Consider the following 16752-nt stretch of genomic DNA (forward strand, 5'->3'; position numbering starts at 1 on the left):
TTTCTAATCCAACTTTGCGTAAATTTCACATATAAAATAGTACATTTGTGCTATTAAGTAGTAAATTTGGCAAAACTAATGCTTACCAAATCAGTATTCAAACTTACTATTTTTATAGCACAATTTACCCTATAATCAAAATACCTTACTACTTTCTCATCTAATGTTACTGTTTTTCAAGTAAATCTCAGATGGGTCAGGTCTCATATGATTAATTGAGAATTGAAGGTGAGAACTTGGCTTTTTTGGACAGGTAAAAGGATCGGGTCTTGGACTAAAAAATGAGAATTACCCGGCTTGACAGGATTTATCAGGGGGTTTTGCTCTAACTGCCTGGTAAAATGTTCATTCATTTACAAAATCAGAAACTTAGTCATTAATTTATCAAATATATAAACTCACATTTATTATCCCCGACACTTAGTGAAAGCTTCATTCAACTTCTGAGACAAACACTATTGCACTCCATACAAAAATTTTTAAAAAAAACTATGAAACTGATAATATGAAAAAAAATTAGAAATAATGAGATAGCAAAATCAATCAAGCTTTGTCAATCAATTCATTCACAAATCCTAATCAGAGCCAGCTTGGAACTTGGAAAATGAGTTGTCTTAGCAAAGATAAGTTGTCGACACAACCTCCGCCTCTGATGGACATTGAAAGGGTTTGGGGAATTAGAGATGGCAGCTGGACAAAAGGAGGAACGACGTTAGAGATCTGGGGGTTTAGGGATGGTGCAAGGCTTTTGGACATTTTTTTTTTCAAATTTTTGTAATGATGGTTTAGAAGGAGATTTCATGGGATTTTTGTAAAATTAAATAAAGAACTGGTAAGTTTCAATGTAAAAAAAGTAAAATTTGATACTGAAGAAGTAATTTTTATCACAATCATAGCTTGTAATTTTTGTCGCTATACTTGCCACATTTCCACTTTATATTACCCTTCAAGTTTTTAAATACCGAAACTTCAATGAACAGTAGGATAAGCGTCGATAAAAGTGCCCATCTATGGTGCGAGGTCCACTACTGAGCAGCTGCGCAAGTATTTTAATGTAAAATAATGACAAGTCATGGAAACTCATCATTACCGGAGCATTTTCCTAAACTATTGTATCAAGAAAGAGTAAGCTAGTCACTAGCCGTAGTGCATTTCTAGTATGATGGCAGAGCAATTTTGGAAGAGATAGCTTTCAACAGCGCAAAGAAACATACGCACCCAGAATTTAAGGTAATCCCACAAGTTTATCCAAAAGGCAATTATTGACTTCTGGGTAAACCTACGGACCTTAAATCCTACACACACCTCTCATAACCGATGTGGGAACAAGGACAAAGGGAAAGGGAACGCAGGAAAGCTTAAGAGCCTTGAAGAAGAGCCCACACTCACACTTCTGAATTTTGGAAGAGATAGCATAAAATGGTTTTTTAAGCACTCGAATCATTATTTTCACATAATAACCTTTGGCAAATAGTTTGTAGCATGAAATTCGAGAACAAATAAAGCCAGTACAAATAATTAAGATGTTAAATGAGAAATGCAAGACTTTTTATTTAGCTCAGTAGTTCTTGATTAATGGTAGCAAAATTTAGTAATTTTGCATTTCAATTCCATTTCAGGATTACATTTGCATTTATCATGCAAAAATGATCTAGAGAGCCATATTTTTTCAGTTTAATGCAATTTATTTTCAAAAAAGCTTTCGATTAAAAAGTTACACAAAAGTATGAGTATAGGGAGCTAAACTGTAATTTAGTAATATCTAAATATAATTAAGCTATTAAAATAAGAAATGCATCATCTTTTTACTCTTGGTTAATGATAGCAAATTAGTAATTTGGCATTTAAAAGCCATTTCTTGATTACGTTCGAATTTATTAGGCAAAATTGATCTAGAGACCATATACACCTACTTGTATTCATTTTTAGTTCAAATTATAAAAAAATATGTAGCAATCTATGTTTACAAAAATGATTTATTACTTTCCATTATAATTAATAAATTTACCAATGTAACAACTAAAATCATACTAAGTAAAGTTACCACATATGAATATAAAACAATGTTAGAGAAGAGAGAAATTATGATTTAAAGTGTAAAGTACCCAAGGAGGCCTTAAACTATTATCATTATCAAGTTTTGGCCCTTAATCTAAATTTTATTTCAAAGTACCCATGAACAATAAAGTGTATATTTTATTTCGATCATTGTAGTTGTTAGTGCAGCCAAAGTCGGTGGCTTTTTTGTCAAATCATCTAATAGAAAGATTAAGACAAGGATTAGAAGCCCTAAGAAAAGAAAAATCTTTTATAATTGTCAGTTTCACAATCAAATTATTCAAAAAAATTGCGAACTTTTCCCTCTAATTTTGCTACTTTGCACTCCTATTTTTGAGCAGTCTCCAGCATTTTTAAGCTCTTCCACTAATTTAATTCACCAAGGTAGATTGGGTATATATGATGACACATTTGTTTATCTATCCATTTCCAATATTTGATTTCCTGACCCTAAGTAGTAGTACACAAACAATAATTACTACCAAATCAAAGCATTGGAAAGACAGTGGAGCAAAATCCAAACTCAAATCCAAATCCAAAATAAGGAACTCTCGAGGCAGCTTAAAAATGGAAGGACTGCTGACTGCAGATTGACAACACTTCTTGAAGACATTTTAAGTATAAAGTCATTGTTTCGAATGTGTTCCTTTTGTTTAGTTAGTTACGATGATAATGATATTAGTACAAATGTTAGTTCATATGCTCTACGCATGTTGTTGAATGAGGAAGGCATCATTACTTCGTGTCATTGAACACAACATGTACAGATTATCGAGCATTTGCTCGGATTGTAATGTTCTCTTTAAAAATCAATGAAAGTATTCTAAAGTTTCGAAAAAAAAATAATTACTACCAGTTATTTGAATACATTCAAATCAAACTCCTCCATTACTTGGGCATTTAGCATATCATCGACCAGGATTCCATGAAGTCCATAATGTTCTCACAATGCTGTTCAACCCACAATCAAACACACGAGGTATTAGATTCAATCTTGGGTTATTTTCCCCTGAAACTTCAACAATGAAAAGGTTCTAATTTTAGAGGGATTTGGTGAAAGAGATGGCGGTTATCCCCTTCTAATTCTGGTTTCGATCATTCTATTAGATAGTTGGACAAAAATGTCCTTTCGATTTCGAGTGCATTAATGACTAAAATAGCCGAAACAACTTAATTTTGATCTTGTGTTATTTTAACAGGTGGGGAGCTCAATTTGAGCTAGAGTGGACTAGTCTTGGCAAGACAAAATTGCACGGAGGAGCAACGAAATTAGACAAAACAAAAACAAATCAGGGCTGCCAGTTTACAAAGGGTCTGCGGACAAATCCTCTAGAACCGGTGCTGGACTTCTTTGGATTTTGTTGAATTTTTTGTATCGCCAAATGACCAGTGCGAGACATTAGGCCAACTTTTGGGCTCAACCTTGTCGAATTTTCACTCAAACGCCACTTTCTTCCGTTCCAAGGAGTCTAATCCTACCATATTTGGGCTTGGACATTAGAAAATTATAAATAGGAGTTATCTCGATTATTTTTAAAGTTAGGCACCAGCCTAGCATTAGTTAAACTTTTTAACTTGTTCTTGAGAGATCAAGATCAAGAGGACACAACCAAGAATCAATGAGCAATCAACATAGAGGTTAGGGCATCAAAGATTGAGAAGTTTCTCTTACTCTATTCTCCAATATTGTACTTGTTGCTTGAATTCTTGGGTTTATATATGGTTTTATCTATATTTATATGGAACTAATTTGTCTTTAGAGTTAGGATTTTGTAAAAGAGTATTGATTATTTATCCTTGTTAAATTCTTTATTTTTGACTTGATTTATCTACCCCATCCTAATCACATGCTATGCTTGATCACTTTAGAAATGCTCATAGGGTTCGTTTGGTTCATGGGGTGATACAGGATTGGATTAATCATCCTATGTCATCCCATATTTGGTTGCATACATCCTGCATAACTGAATTAATCCCCTATTCATGGGATAAAATAATCCCATGGGGGAAGTAGTATTAGTCATCCTGAGATAATTAACAGATAGGATAATAAAATTTTAAACTAATTTATCCTTACAAAAAATAGAAATTTATACTCTTATAATTATATAACCCTACTCCTACATGATAATATAATATGAATAGACTAATTTGCCCCTACTAATTAATTTTAAAGTTTTTTTAAACTAATTTGCCACTACTACCAACATAACAATATTTGGACTAATTTACCCTTATGAATGATTCAAATTCATACTGACTATTATATAACCATACTCTCACATAATAATATGATAATAAATGGACTAATTAGCCCTACTAATTATATTAAAAAATTTTTTACTAATTTGCACCTATTCATTATTTTTAAAATTTTGACTTACCCCTATTAATTAATTAAATTTTTTTTGACTAATTTGCCATACTAACATCATGATAGAAGGACTATATTGCCCTTGGACTAAATTAACCTTACTCAGCTTATTTCTAAATCAAATTCTATATAAATACATAATCTTATCAATTGGACTTCAATAAGCTCAAACTCCGTCCAAAGAAAAATATTCCATATTAGCTTGAGTTCGGCTCATTTAAAGCTCTTAAATGAGTTATGTTTTAATTGATTTAATCCTAATTTACCAAAAACTTGCCCCATTATTTAATTGAATTTCAAATTTATGTTCAAAAACTTGGTCAAAATGGGCCGAATGGGCTAAATTTGAGTGAATGTAAATTTTTATATATCAAAATCCTTGACTTACTTTATAATTCTAAAGTATCAAACTACTCTATTTTAATAAAAGTTAAGTATTAAATTATTTTATTAATATTTTATAAAATATTAAATTATTTTTTATTAAAAAGAATCTACAAATTAAGTGGTACTTTGGTCATTAAAATAGTAATCCTACCTTATCCAATCTCCAATCAAATACAGGATATGATTATTTCAAGATATCTTATCCAACTCAGAACTAACCAAACACTAGACAATTTGGATTATTTATGCAAGGATGACTCAATCTAGAATTAATAATATGAGAATGAGTCATCCCATCTTATCCAATCTGTGAACCAAACAGATCCATAGGATTTGTATTGAGAAGGGATATACAACCATGTACTAAATGGATAAACATGGTTAGCTAATTGTTAAGATATACCTTTGCATGGTACATTTTTGACTTGTTAAAAAATTAACTGGATAATTAATTCAAATTTTGGATCAAAATATGAAATCCCAGTCTCTTGCCAATTGTTTTCTCAACTTTATCTTATTTGTTTTGATTGCTTAATTTATTTCTTAAATAAAGATTAAAATCCCTTTGAATTTTAAATCTTATTATTTTTTATAATAATTAAAGTAGAGAAAATTAACTTGCCCCCTATGGGTTCAATCCTTGAAATTCTCTAGATTATTTTATTACTATGATCAACTCTGCATGTTTGCTGAATTCATCGATCAATATATGTTTGCCAATTGCTTGCTCTTTGGGTTTTCTTGCTACTTTGGCGTGGCCTCAAGTGTGCAGGCAAAACCCAGCGCTTTGTTATAAGGAGTCCGGCTGTGTCCATACATGTTGAGGTTGATTCATTAGTTCTGGCAAACATACTTCAAAAACGTTGGCAATGTCCCTGGTCAATTCTGATTTATGTTGGGGAGATATTCCGTCTTTCGGGTTTGATTTTGGCTGTGTCACATTGTTTTTGTCAGGCAAATAGGGTTCCTGATGCACTTTCCAATGAGGGTTGTTCTATAGCTACTTTTCAGTTTTACCATACGAAATCAGAAATGCCATGTCAAGCTTGGGGAGAGTTGTAAATGAATCGCTTAGATCTTCCATCTATTCGAAGATGTTAGTCTTTAATTCTAGTTTTTTTTTTTTTTTTTTTTGTAAAAGGAGTGGTACTCCACGTTTATTTTTTAAAATTTATTGATGTGTTTTTTATGGAGATAAGGTTTATATCTCCCTCTCCTTTTTTAAAATTAACAAAAATGTAGGGTGGCGCCGATTTAAACTTAAATTGATTATTTTTTTCTTTTAAGTTTTCAATTTTAGGTCTTGAATTTTCGAAGGAACTAATTTTGTGATGGTACGAAATTTGGTGCGGAACTTAAATGGGCAGTGGACAGTGGGCCAAGAAATGGCCTAATCTTTTTTTTTTTCAGCAACGATACATTTGTATAACCTATTCTATCTTAATCTAGGGGGAGGGGGAGTCTAAGGAGGCTGTGGTAGAGGGCTAGTGGGTATACAGACCCAACTAGATCTAGGGAGTACTCTAGCACAACCCTTAGATTTTTTTTCGCTGCAGGTGAGGTTTCAAACCTCACCTACAGCACAAGGAGGGACTTAAGTTCCTTCCTGATGGCCACTGAGCCATTGGCCCAGTGGTTCCAAGAAATGGCCTAATCAGGTACCAAAATAATGTATGTCTGAGCTCCTCATAGAATTCAAATTGGCAAAGGACTCCAGTCTCCAGCCCAATGAGGACCAACCTGATACAAAGTCAATCCAACCTGCAGGAGCCCTTTTGGTTTTGACAAGTTGTCGACCCAAGAGCCCTATTTAATTTCTAAAACATCTGTTGTTTCTTTTTATATGACCCTCCAAAATCACAGGGGCCTCAATCACGGAATTGTGTTTGATGAAAAAAATGATCGTCACTAATTCTCATACATCAGTGATGATTTCGCACCTGGACAATGATTACTTTTACTGACCAGCTTTTAGTGACGACCCAATGTCGACCTCAAAGTTAGAAAAATCTAGGGTTAAAAAAAAAAAAAGTCCCCTGTAGTATACCTAATACACAGAAAAGTCTTCCATGGTTTCAAAACATACAAAACGACATCTCATGTTTTGAACTAAGTTATAAACTAATAGAATTCGTTAAAATTAACGGAATTCGGTAAATTTAACAGAATCCGATAAGTTTAACAATTGAAACCATCATTTTCGTTAACTTTAACGAATTTTATTAGTTTATAATTTAGTTCAAAACATGAGATGTCGTTTTATATATTTTAAAACTATGGAGGGTTTTTTTGCGTATTAGGTATATCACAGAAGTTTTTTTGTTTTTAACCCAAAAACCTACTACTGACAACTTTTGCAGTTTTCTATGTCAACCTGCAGTTATCACTAGTAACCTTTTTTCTTGTGGTGCCTAATTAGGTTTTTGATGGATTGAAAACTTTTTACTAACACTTTCCGTGTGATTACAATATCCAAGAATAGTATAATGCAATAATGTATAGAAAATGTGCTCCACCACAATTTTTCGTGAGTATTTTCTCTGGATATGGATTTAGAAGATCGATTTTCTATGCATGTCAACTTTTATAACCATTACTCAACTAATCAATCGGCAAGGGCATTAGTTAGGTGAATTTTGAGATCCATTATTTGATTTATTATGCCTTCATTTTTCCTTTTTTGTGAACTTTTGAAGTCTACCTTAGACAATTCAAAAAAGAAAAAAGAATAACACACTTAAAAAAAAAAAGATAAATCCCTTTTTTTAGTGACAAATGCAAAAAATATATCAATTCCGCATCCCTAAGGTATATGAAAACTGTTTGGTTCTAAAAGTGTAAATTCAGGTTTACATTCATCTATGAGATTCTAAGCCTTAACTTTAAGGGAGCATTAAGAAAATCTTCTTGAAGTTCAATACTATGACACTCTGTTTATGGGCACTGCAGTTTGGTGTCTAAAGCATAAAGGAAACGAATTTGATCCCAATGTTCTTATTTTGGTTAACTAATAGTGTCTGGCCATTTGCCGTGGTAATTGCCATAGTCTTTGTTTATTGTAATTTCTAATTGAAGTTAAAATGAGTTATATTTTACATTTACACATGACGTGTACATTTTTTATTAAAATATCTTCAATGTACGTTGTGTTTGATACCATTTCCTATTATCAAGAGATCAAAAGGATTTAGGAATACTAAATGATGGATGTCGACATACGATGAATTAAATTAACAATATTGTGTATATAAATGACAATATTTCCAGAAGTTTTAGATGAAATAAGAAAAATTAGTAATAAGATTCAGGTAGATTTAAACTTTAAGGAAAAAAAAGCAACAATAGACTGATATTTTAGGGAAAAATATGGCATGTAATTTTAGTAAATTATTAATTTATAATATGAATGGGCAAATGTGTTACATAAGGCCTTCCAAAAAAGTTATTATTTTATTATTTTATTGAAATTATTAATTTAGCTCATTAGTCCAAATCGAGACCAAAATTTATTATTTAATAGAGATTATTAATTTATTGAATATTATTGTATAGAGATTTTACTTGCCCGAGTCTTTGTTTATCCTCATTTCTAATTGAGGTTAAAATGAGTTATGTTTTACATTTACACATGACGTGTACATTTTTTTTTACTTTTTTGGTGTAGAACCAAGAAATATGTGACTATAGAACTTTTTGACATGCCTTTAGTTTGATTGAACGATGATTCAAATTCTGATGTAGACATGAAAAAATGATTTAAATCTTGGCGAAAAAAGTAAAAATTTTCTTAATCAGATTTGCCCTTAGGGACCAATCAAAAGAAACTTTTGAAAGTTAAGGAACTATATAGAATTCAAGGGAAAAGTTGAGGGATTATGGGTCTGTTTGGTTGGAAGTAAAATGTTTTCCTTGGGAAAATATTTTCCGTGGAAGTAATTTTCCATGAAAATCATTTCCCTTTCATCATTTTCAGGTGTTTGGTTAGCTTATTGAAAATATTTTCTTACTTCATTTTTTTGGTGTTTGTTTAACTTTTGAAATATTTTCACTTTTATCTCTATTTTTACTTTATACACATTATAACTACATACTTCTTCCCATGCAAAATAAGAAAATTTATCTCATTGTTTAACTTTAAAAAATCTTGGAGAAATGTATATATGAATAAAAAATATCCCCTTAAGCAATAAACAAATTGCTGGCCATTTAGTGTCAAATATCAATCACATGCAATGCTTATTGTGACATATATCTTGCACTCTCACTGCTGAAAGTTTCTCTAGAAAAGAATGTTCCTATTATATATAATTAATTACTAGCATAGGATGAGCAGGATGAGGTTTTTTTTTATTTTGAATATACTAGGGGGAGGGTTGGGTTGGGTTGGGTTGGGTGGTACGGGGGAGGGAGTGTAAGGAAGAGGTCTTGGGTTCGAATCCTCCTATTTACACTAAAAAAAAAAAAGAACATACTACAAGATGTTTTCAGTAAGTTTGGAACTACTACAGACGGGATGCATGCATTTCGGAAAACAACTTCAGTAAGTTTGAAAGGGAAGTTGTTTTCCATAAGATGAGGGAAAATATTTTACATAGGAAAATGTTTTCAGTAACTTTTGTGCAACCAAACACGGGAAATTAGGAAAATATTTTCCCGGAAAACATTTTCACCTGAAACAAACGGACCCTATTTGTGAATCATTTACCTACATCGTAAATAGTACATAAACCAACATGGACTTGCAATATTCCACATCAAAATAGAGGGTTCTCTTGGTTTAGAATGTTTCTAGACATGTTTAGGAATCACTATTGCCTGGAATGCTGCGTGTACATGATCCCTTAGTAATCAAATTAAGTGAAGAAGAACTAATTGATTTTTTTAAAAATGAACTATTAGATTCTTCTGTTAAAGAATAAGAAATTGGACAAATATTTTATAGATAGACTTGGGAGGAGGAGCAGAAGTTGTTGCAGGAAGCAACCGATTCCTGAAAGTTCGTGGTCAAGATTTGACCCAAAAAAAAGTAAGGTCCAAATTATATCTTGTACATCTTCTTTCACAATACGTATGAGATTTATAAAATTTTATTTTATAATTATACATTATTGAAAGTGAATTACATTATATACATATAAAGTTACATTTTATATATTTTGTATAAAATTCGAATGATTTTTCTGACAACCGTTGGGCCGTGTCCGATAGACTCGACAAACAACTTAGTCATATGCGTTGTCTTCTTTGAATTGTGACTCAAATTGACATTAACATCATCATATAACCTGCTTCAAAAAAAAAAAAAAAAATCATCATACACCCGAATGTGACCATTCTTATCTTGTTTTTGTCGAATTCTGGACCCGTCCATTCTAAATTTTTATGCTTCCACAGAATTTTTGGGACCAGTCCATCCTGAATTAGTGTCCTAAATTATTTTGGGACCGGTCGTCCTTCGTAAACTATTGGAGGCCAAGGGTCCATCCTGAATTATTGTCCTAAATTAGGGACCAGTCGTACTTCGTACAACAGTTGGAGGCCAAGCCAGTCGTTCGTACACCCGAATGTGACTATTCTTACCCACTAGCATGCCCTGTTAACCATCAATGTTTGCAGGACGGACGATTAATCGGAGGAGTACTAGTGAAAGCAGCGGCGTTCCAATGTTTTCCCAATATTCCATCATCATGACTTTATAATAAATTTTCGTCCTTCTCCCTTTCATTCTCGTGTTTAGATTCGAAAGTAGATTATTTAAGATAATTTTGTAAAAAAAATATTATAATATTTTTTAATATAATATATATGAGATAAAAAATAATTAAAAATATATTGATAATGTAAGTAAGTTAATGTATGTAAATAAGGTGTAAATAATGTACAATCCAAACAAAATTTGTTTTCATAACAAATTTAAGTGTTATTCGGAGGAAAGGAAGGAAAAGAAAAGGCAAGGGTGTAGGTGAAAAAGAAAAAGAAAGGAAAGTGGTTTCCTTTCATCTTACTTGGAATAAATTTGTAAAGAATGAAAGGTGGCTTGAAGAGAGAGGGGGGGGGGGGAGGGTGGTGAATTAATATGTTAAAAAATTAAAAATAATTTCACTTCGTTCCTTTTCCTTTTTATCCACTTTTGGATGGAAATCAATTTTTTTTTAAAAAGAAAACAACTAGATCCTCCCTCTCTCTTTCCCTCCTAAAAAATCAAGCCCAAAAAAAAATTTAAATAACTCTAATTTCTCTCCTTTCCTTTTCCGACCATTCCCCTCATAATTACTCTTTTGCAACTATTGCCAAACTCTACCTCTCATAAGGATAACAGTCCTAATTCGTTTGGATTGGCCATTTTTTGAAAAATAAAATTTTCAAATATAATGTTACAGTAATACATAATAAAAATAATTTAAAAAACATTTCATCCATATAATATATCAAATATTTCAAAAAATATTTATAGTAAAATTTTTTCATATACACTGCTACAATAAAATTTTTCAAAAATACCTCCAAAAACATCTAATCCAAACTGAGCATTCTCGGAGTAATGGAGATCTTTGCCTTTACTATATTAAAACAGCTTCAATGTAGTCTTCCTCATCCAAAAAGGCTTCAACGTGCATAGCATCACTGCTATTTTACACATTCATTATCATCCTCCATGTCCATCGTCATCTACAATTTTAAGTTGGCTCAACAGCTTGAAAGGTAGAGGCATTATGCGAGGCGTTATGCATTTTTTAGGTTCTTAATACAGGGGCATAAGCCCGGATGCGTGGGCCATAAGTCCCCAGAGGATTTGAATATTTAATAATTAATATAATTAATATCTGCAGAAAATATATATTATCTAAAAAAATTGGGGTTAATTCAATGTTTGTATAGATAAGTTTCAACAATATCAAAGCTTTGTGGGGGTGGGGTAGGGTGGGGAGGCGGGGAGCTTTAATAGCAAATAAGAGCATCCTAACCGTATATCCCACTCTTAACATCACCACCACACCCATTAGTCCATGACTCCTGCTTGTTTCAAGTCCCGTTTGGGGTTGCGGTACTTTTGATTAAAAAAAAAAAATACTTTTAGCTGTTGAAAGAGCTTTTGATTAAAAAAAAAGTACTTTTAGCAAAAGTTCAAGTTTGGTATTTTTAAAGTAGATTTTGTAATTTAAAAAATAAAATATCAAATTTAATCATTTTATCATGTATTATAAACCAAATAAAGAAATAAATACTTTTAAAAACTGTTAAATTACACATTACCTAATACAATAAGTACTTATTCAATTATATTTTTAAACAATATATTTAAAATCACTTAAACAATTGATAAGTATTTTTATTAAAAACTTTACTAGAAAAGTACTATTCAATTAACTATCGCAATCCCAAACAGCTCTCAGACTCTTAATCTCTTTACTTGTCTTTTCTTTTTCCTTTTTTTTTGTTTCTTTATGAAGTTAAGATAATTTCTTCTGATCAAGTCTCTTCCCATCACTTCCTTAACTGTTTCCTTGCCATACTTAATAGTTTCCTAGCGAAAATAGCCTCTTAATCTTTACTTGGTTTCCTTCTTATATGGCGTTTTAATATCCTAGGGTACGCGTTTAATGCCCCGAGAGCCGTCTCACAAGATGGGGCATTGTTCGACGTACATTCGGCTGGACCATCGCCTCCCCCTTCCCGACGCCCCCAAGATGTTTTACCCTATGTTTTGAAATTTGAACCGGATAACGATTCAAACGAGTTCAATGATCATGGGTTAAAGGGTCTTGACTGGTCATATCAATACAAAAAACTATTATGTCAATAATAGATTTTACTTTAAATCAGAATTCCATATAAAATACCTAAAAGCACGTTAAAATCAAGAAAAATATGTATATTTATAAAATGTTTGATGCTTCAAGCTATTTAACAAGAAAAAACAACCAATAAATTAATCAAATAGCAATTATATAGTTTGATGTATACTCTACAAGTTTAGAATTAAGTTTAGGGGCATATTTCAAGAATAAACTACAATTTATGACTGTGATATTGAGTTATAAAATATTTCTAGGTGTATTAATAGTTTTCAAAAACTCTAAGGGTCAAACCAGAAAATTAGAAAAACCTTGTAACCCGTACTACTTTTCCTACTATTTCTTCTCCCACGAAGCCAGCCACTCTTAGTCTTCTCCTGGTTTGAATTTTCTCCTTCTAGTTTTAGCCTGATGCTTCACGTAGCCAACCACTCTTACAGTCTTACTCGTCTCCTGGTTGTATACTATCCTGAAAGAAAGATGATTTGGGGACTAAGAAAGAGAGATTAAATTGGTATTTGCAATTTTGCTGGCAGTCTTGCCTCTGTTTCCTTTTTCTACTTTTTCTGTAATATTGCACCCTCAAATTTGATAGTGGATTGATACTGCCTAATTTGGTCTATAATGCGATTACTTAGTTATGGATTTTTTTTTCATGGTGATAAATACATATAAGCATACCAAACATCATATATGTGTATCAACACACTAGCTATACCCACCAAGGTTGGCAAAACTCATCACTAGAATAGGTTTAGTCTTTAAATTAATATTTTTGCCTAGGTTTGTCTCCAAATTATCAATTTTTAACCAATTTGATTCTTTTAATCCATTGAATGAGTATCTGGTGATTTCTTTATTATTTGTGTAAACATGTAAGCATGTCCATCCAAAATGATGAATCCGGATTTCATTTGTGCATTTTTAGGGTGATTGTTCAATTCTGAAAAAAATTGAAAAGAATGGATGGAAGCAATTAAATAAGGATTAAATTACATATAAACCCCTATAGTTTTATATAATGCCAGATAACCTCCTAAGATTTCAAAATTGCATATAACCCCCCTGTGATTTTATGAAAGTGAAAAATAAACGAAATATATAATCAGCTATGACTATTAGAATACACACACTCTAAAAAAGAGTGTGTGATAAAATTATAATATCGAATTAATTCTCTTATGATTTACATAAATATCTACTTTACCCTCTGTGATTTTTGCTTTTATCTACATAAGCCCTCTATAGTTTTGTATAAGTGGTTAAGTCGTTGTTTGATTTAGTATTTAAGTAAGTGCACTGATGGTATTTCAACGAATGACATTACATAGACTATTTCCCATTAAATTTACAATTTACATGAAACCACAGAGGAATGAAAGTTATTAGTAATTTACTCATTAAATAATGAGGGACCCGAGTGAGAATCACATTTTTTCTTTTCCTTATTTTTTTTGGAGGACCATTTTTGGTCAGGGTATTAGGACCACTTTACAAATTAAGGCTGACTATCTAACAAACTTTTCGTCCTAAATTTCTAACATTTTAATTCAGTCATTCTTTCTTATTCAGGGTTGAGTGCACATCTCTCTCTCTCTACGCGCACACACACACATATTCCCAAACTACATCTACATCCCACAATCCATCCTTTTCTTTAACATTGCTCAAGTCATTATGGAAACTGATTGGAATACGAAGGCTCTAGAGTTCATTGAAGAGATGACCAAAAATGCTGGTGAAGTCCAGAAGATGGTCTTGGCAGATATACTAAAACAGAATGGTGAAACTGAGTATCTACAACGATTCAATCTTGATGGTGCAACTGACACTAAGACATTTACATCCAAAGTTCCATGTATTACTTACGAGGATATTCGGCCTGAAATTCAGCGTATGGAAAACGGTGATCGTTCCGCAATCTTGACTGCTCTACCTGTTTCTGACTTTTTGCTCAGGTGAATTTTGTTACATGTATACACTTAACACCATATGTTCTTCAAGAAATTTTTTTTTCAATATTTGATATGCAGACTAGTTTCTTTAAAAGACGGCTAATAAATAAAATTTTCATAATTGATTATGAATATCTAGACCACCAGAAAAATACATAAATTAATAGCATTAGTTGAACAAGCTTGTTAAAGTTAAGCACCTTCATGAATTTTTTTTTTACTTAGCCACAAATTTTTAACGTTGGCAGCTCTGGGACGACATCAGGTAAAAGAAAACTGATCCCTATGCCCGAAGAAGAATGGAATCGTCGTCAGGTTCTATCAAGTCTTGAGATACCAGTCATGAACGTGTAAGACAAATTAATCCATTAAAGAACTTAGAAATGCCAGTCATGTGTATATATATATGTATGTATGTATGTGTGTATATATATGTATGTATTTATTTATTCCACCATGAAACAGCTATGTTCCAGATTTGAACAGGGGAAAAGGGCTGTATTTCTACTTTTCATGGCCAGAGATAAGGACCCCAGGAGGACAGATGATACTAACAGCCCTTAATAAATACTACAGAAGTGAACACTTCAAGAACCAAAGACGTGATCCATACACCCAATATACAAGCCCCTATGAAAGTGTCTTGTGCACAGATTATGTCCAAAGCATGTACGTCCAATTGCTGTGTGGGCTTTATCAACACAAGCAAATCAACCGGGTTGGTACTTCTTCGGCTTCAGCTCTACTTCGAGTCATTAAGTTTTTTAAACTCAATTGGCAAGATTTGGTTCTTGACATTAGAGTTGGATCACTCAATCCCAAAATAACTTACGAGCCACTTCGAGAATGCATGGCTCGAATCATGAAATCCGATCCAGAACTTGCAGATTTTTTAACCATTGAGTGCTCTGGAGAGAATTGGGAAGGAATTATTCAAAGAATTTGGCCTAATGCAAAGTATCTCCAAACTATAATCACTGGTTCAATGATCCAATATGCTCCCTCACTCGATTATTATAGCGGCGGGCTACCCATTGCAACTACCAAGTATGCATCCTCTGAGTGTTGCTTCGGAATTAACCTCAACCCCATATCCAAACCTGAAGACGTGTCATTTACTTTCATGCCAAACTTAGCCTATTTCGAATTTATACCGCAGGAACATCATTCTTCCAAGATGGATATCGTTAATAGTACTGTTACAACTCCTGACCTTATTAATCTTGTGGATGTCGAAGTTGGCAAGGACTATGAGGTCGTGATTACTACACATGCCGGATTGTACAGGTATCAAATGGGCGATATACTTAGAGTAACAGGATTTCATAATTCGGCACCAAAATTCAAGTTCTTGAGGAGGAAAGGTGTGCTATTGAGCATTGAAGTGGATAAAACAGATGAGGTTGAGTTACAAATGGCTATGGATAATGCATCCCAAATTCTCCAAGAATACAATGTAAGCTTGGTTGATTATACAAGTCATGCAAGTAAAAAGATAGCTCCAGGGCATTATGTTATATATTGGGAGTTGTCAGTTGGGGACTCGGACAAGAATGCACAGAGTGATGAGGTTATCAGCCGTTGCTGCCAAATAGTTGAGAACTCATTCAGCTTAATATACAAACAATATCGAGTGCACGGAGCAATTGCACCACTGGAAATTCGTCTGTTAAAGAATGGTACATTTCAGGATCTTGTGGAGCTTGCTGTCTCTAGAGGGGCTTCTATTGGTCAATATAAGGTGCCTAGATGTGTAGAAACTGGACTAGTCTTAGAGTTTCTTGATTCGAGAGTAGTTTCCAGTCATTTCAGCCCATGTTTGCCTTCTCTGGCTTCAGAAGAATCTGAAGAGTGACTCGTGGATATTAGAAAAAATATGTAGCATTTCTTATTGTTTCTTTACTGTCAAAGTGTACTATTTTGGAGCTATTAATCCTAATATCATGGGTGACCTTCCTAGTTACTAGATCAACCTGCTATAATAATTTCATAAACACCTAGAGAAGTGAATAATACTGGTGTCAACTCACTTTTCCTTACTTAAAATTACAAGGAACCAAGTGCTAGAATTTGTTGTGTAGACTTGTCATGGCTTTTATTAACATCTCTTCTTGAAATAATTCTGCGTAGACATGATATTCTATTCACAAATTGTATGTTGCAAGTCCGAATTTCTTCTTAC

At 32.7% G+C, this 16752-nt stretch overlaps 1 protein-coding gene across 1 annotated transcript; it reads left to right on the forward strand.

The window, feature by feature from the left end:
* The first annotated feature begins 14173 nt into the window (after window positions 1-14173).
* Window positions 14174-16533, forward strand: LOC113701265 (probable indole-3-acetic acid-amido synthetase GH3.1). The gene is made up of 3 exons (XM_027221832.2): window positions 14174-14573; window positions 14819-14920; window positions 15036-16533. The coding sequence occupies exons 1-3, from the start codon at window positions 14293-14295 to the stop codon at window positions 16423-16425; spliced, it is 1773 nt and encodes a 590-aa protein (XP_027077633.1). The 5' UTR covers window positions 14174-14292; the 3' UTR covers window positions 16426-16533.
* The last annotated feature ends 219 nt before the right edge of the window (window positions 16534-16752 follow it).

The sequence above is a fragment of the Coffea arabica genome, chromosome 7e (genome assembly GCF_036785885.1).
Source record: "Coffea arabica cultivar ET-39 chromosome 7e, Coffea Arabica ET-39 HiFi, whole genome shotgun sequence".
Taxonomy (NCBI): Eukaryota; Viridiplantae; Streptophyta; class Magnoliopsida; order Gentianales; family Rubiaceae; genus Coffea; species Coffea arabica.

Bases quoted from the DNA above. Each gene is read 5' to 3' on its own strand.
- LOC113701265 (XM_027221832.2), top strand. From the start codon at position 14,293: ATGGAAACTGATTGGAATACGAAGGCTCTAGAGTTCATTGAAGAGATG. The intron at 14,574-14,818 runs GTGAATTTTGTT...TAACGTTGGCAG, and splicing joins GTTTCTGACTTTTTGCTCAG to CTCTGGGACGACATCAGGTA. The intron at 14,921-15,035 runs GTAAGACAAATT...ACCATGAAACAG, and splicing joins GAGATACCAGTCATGAACGT to CTATGTTCCAGATTTGAACA.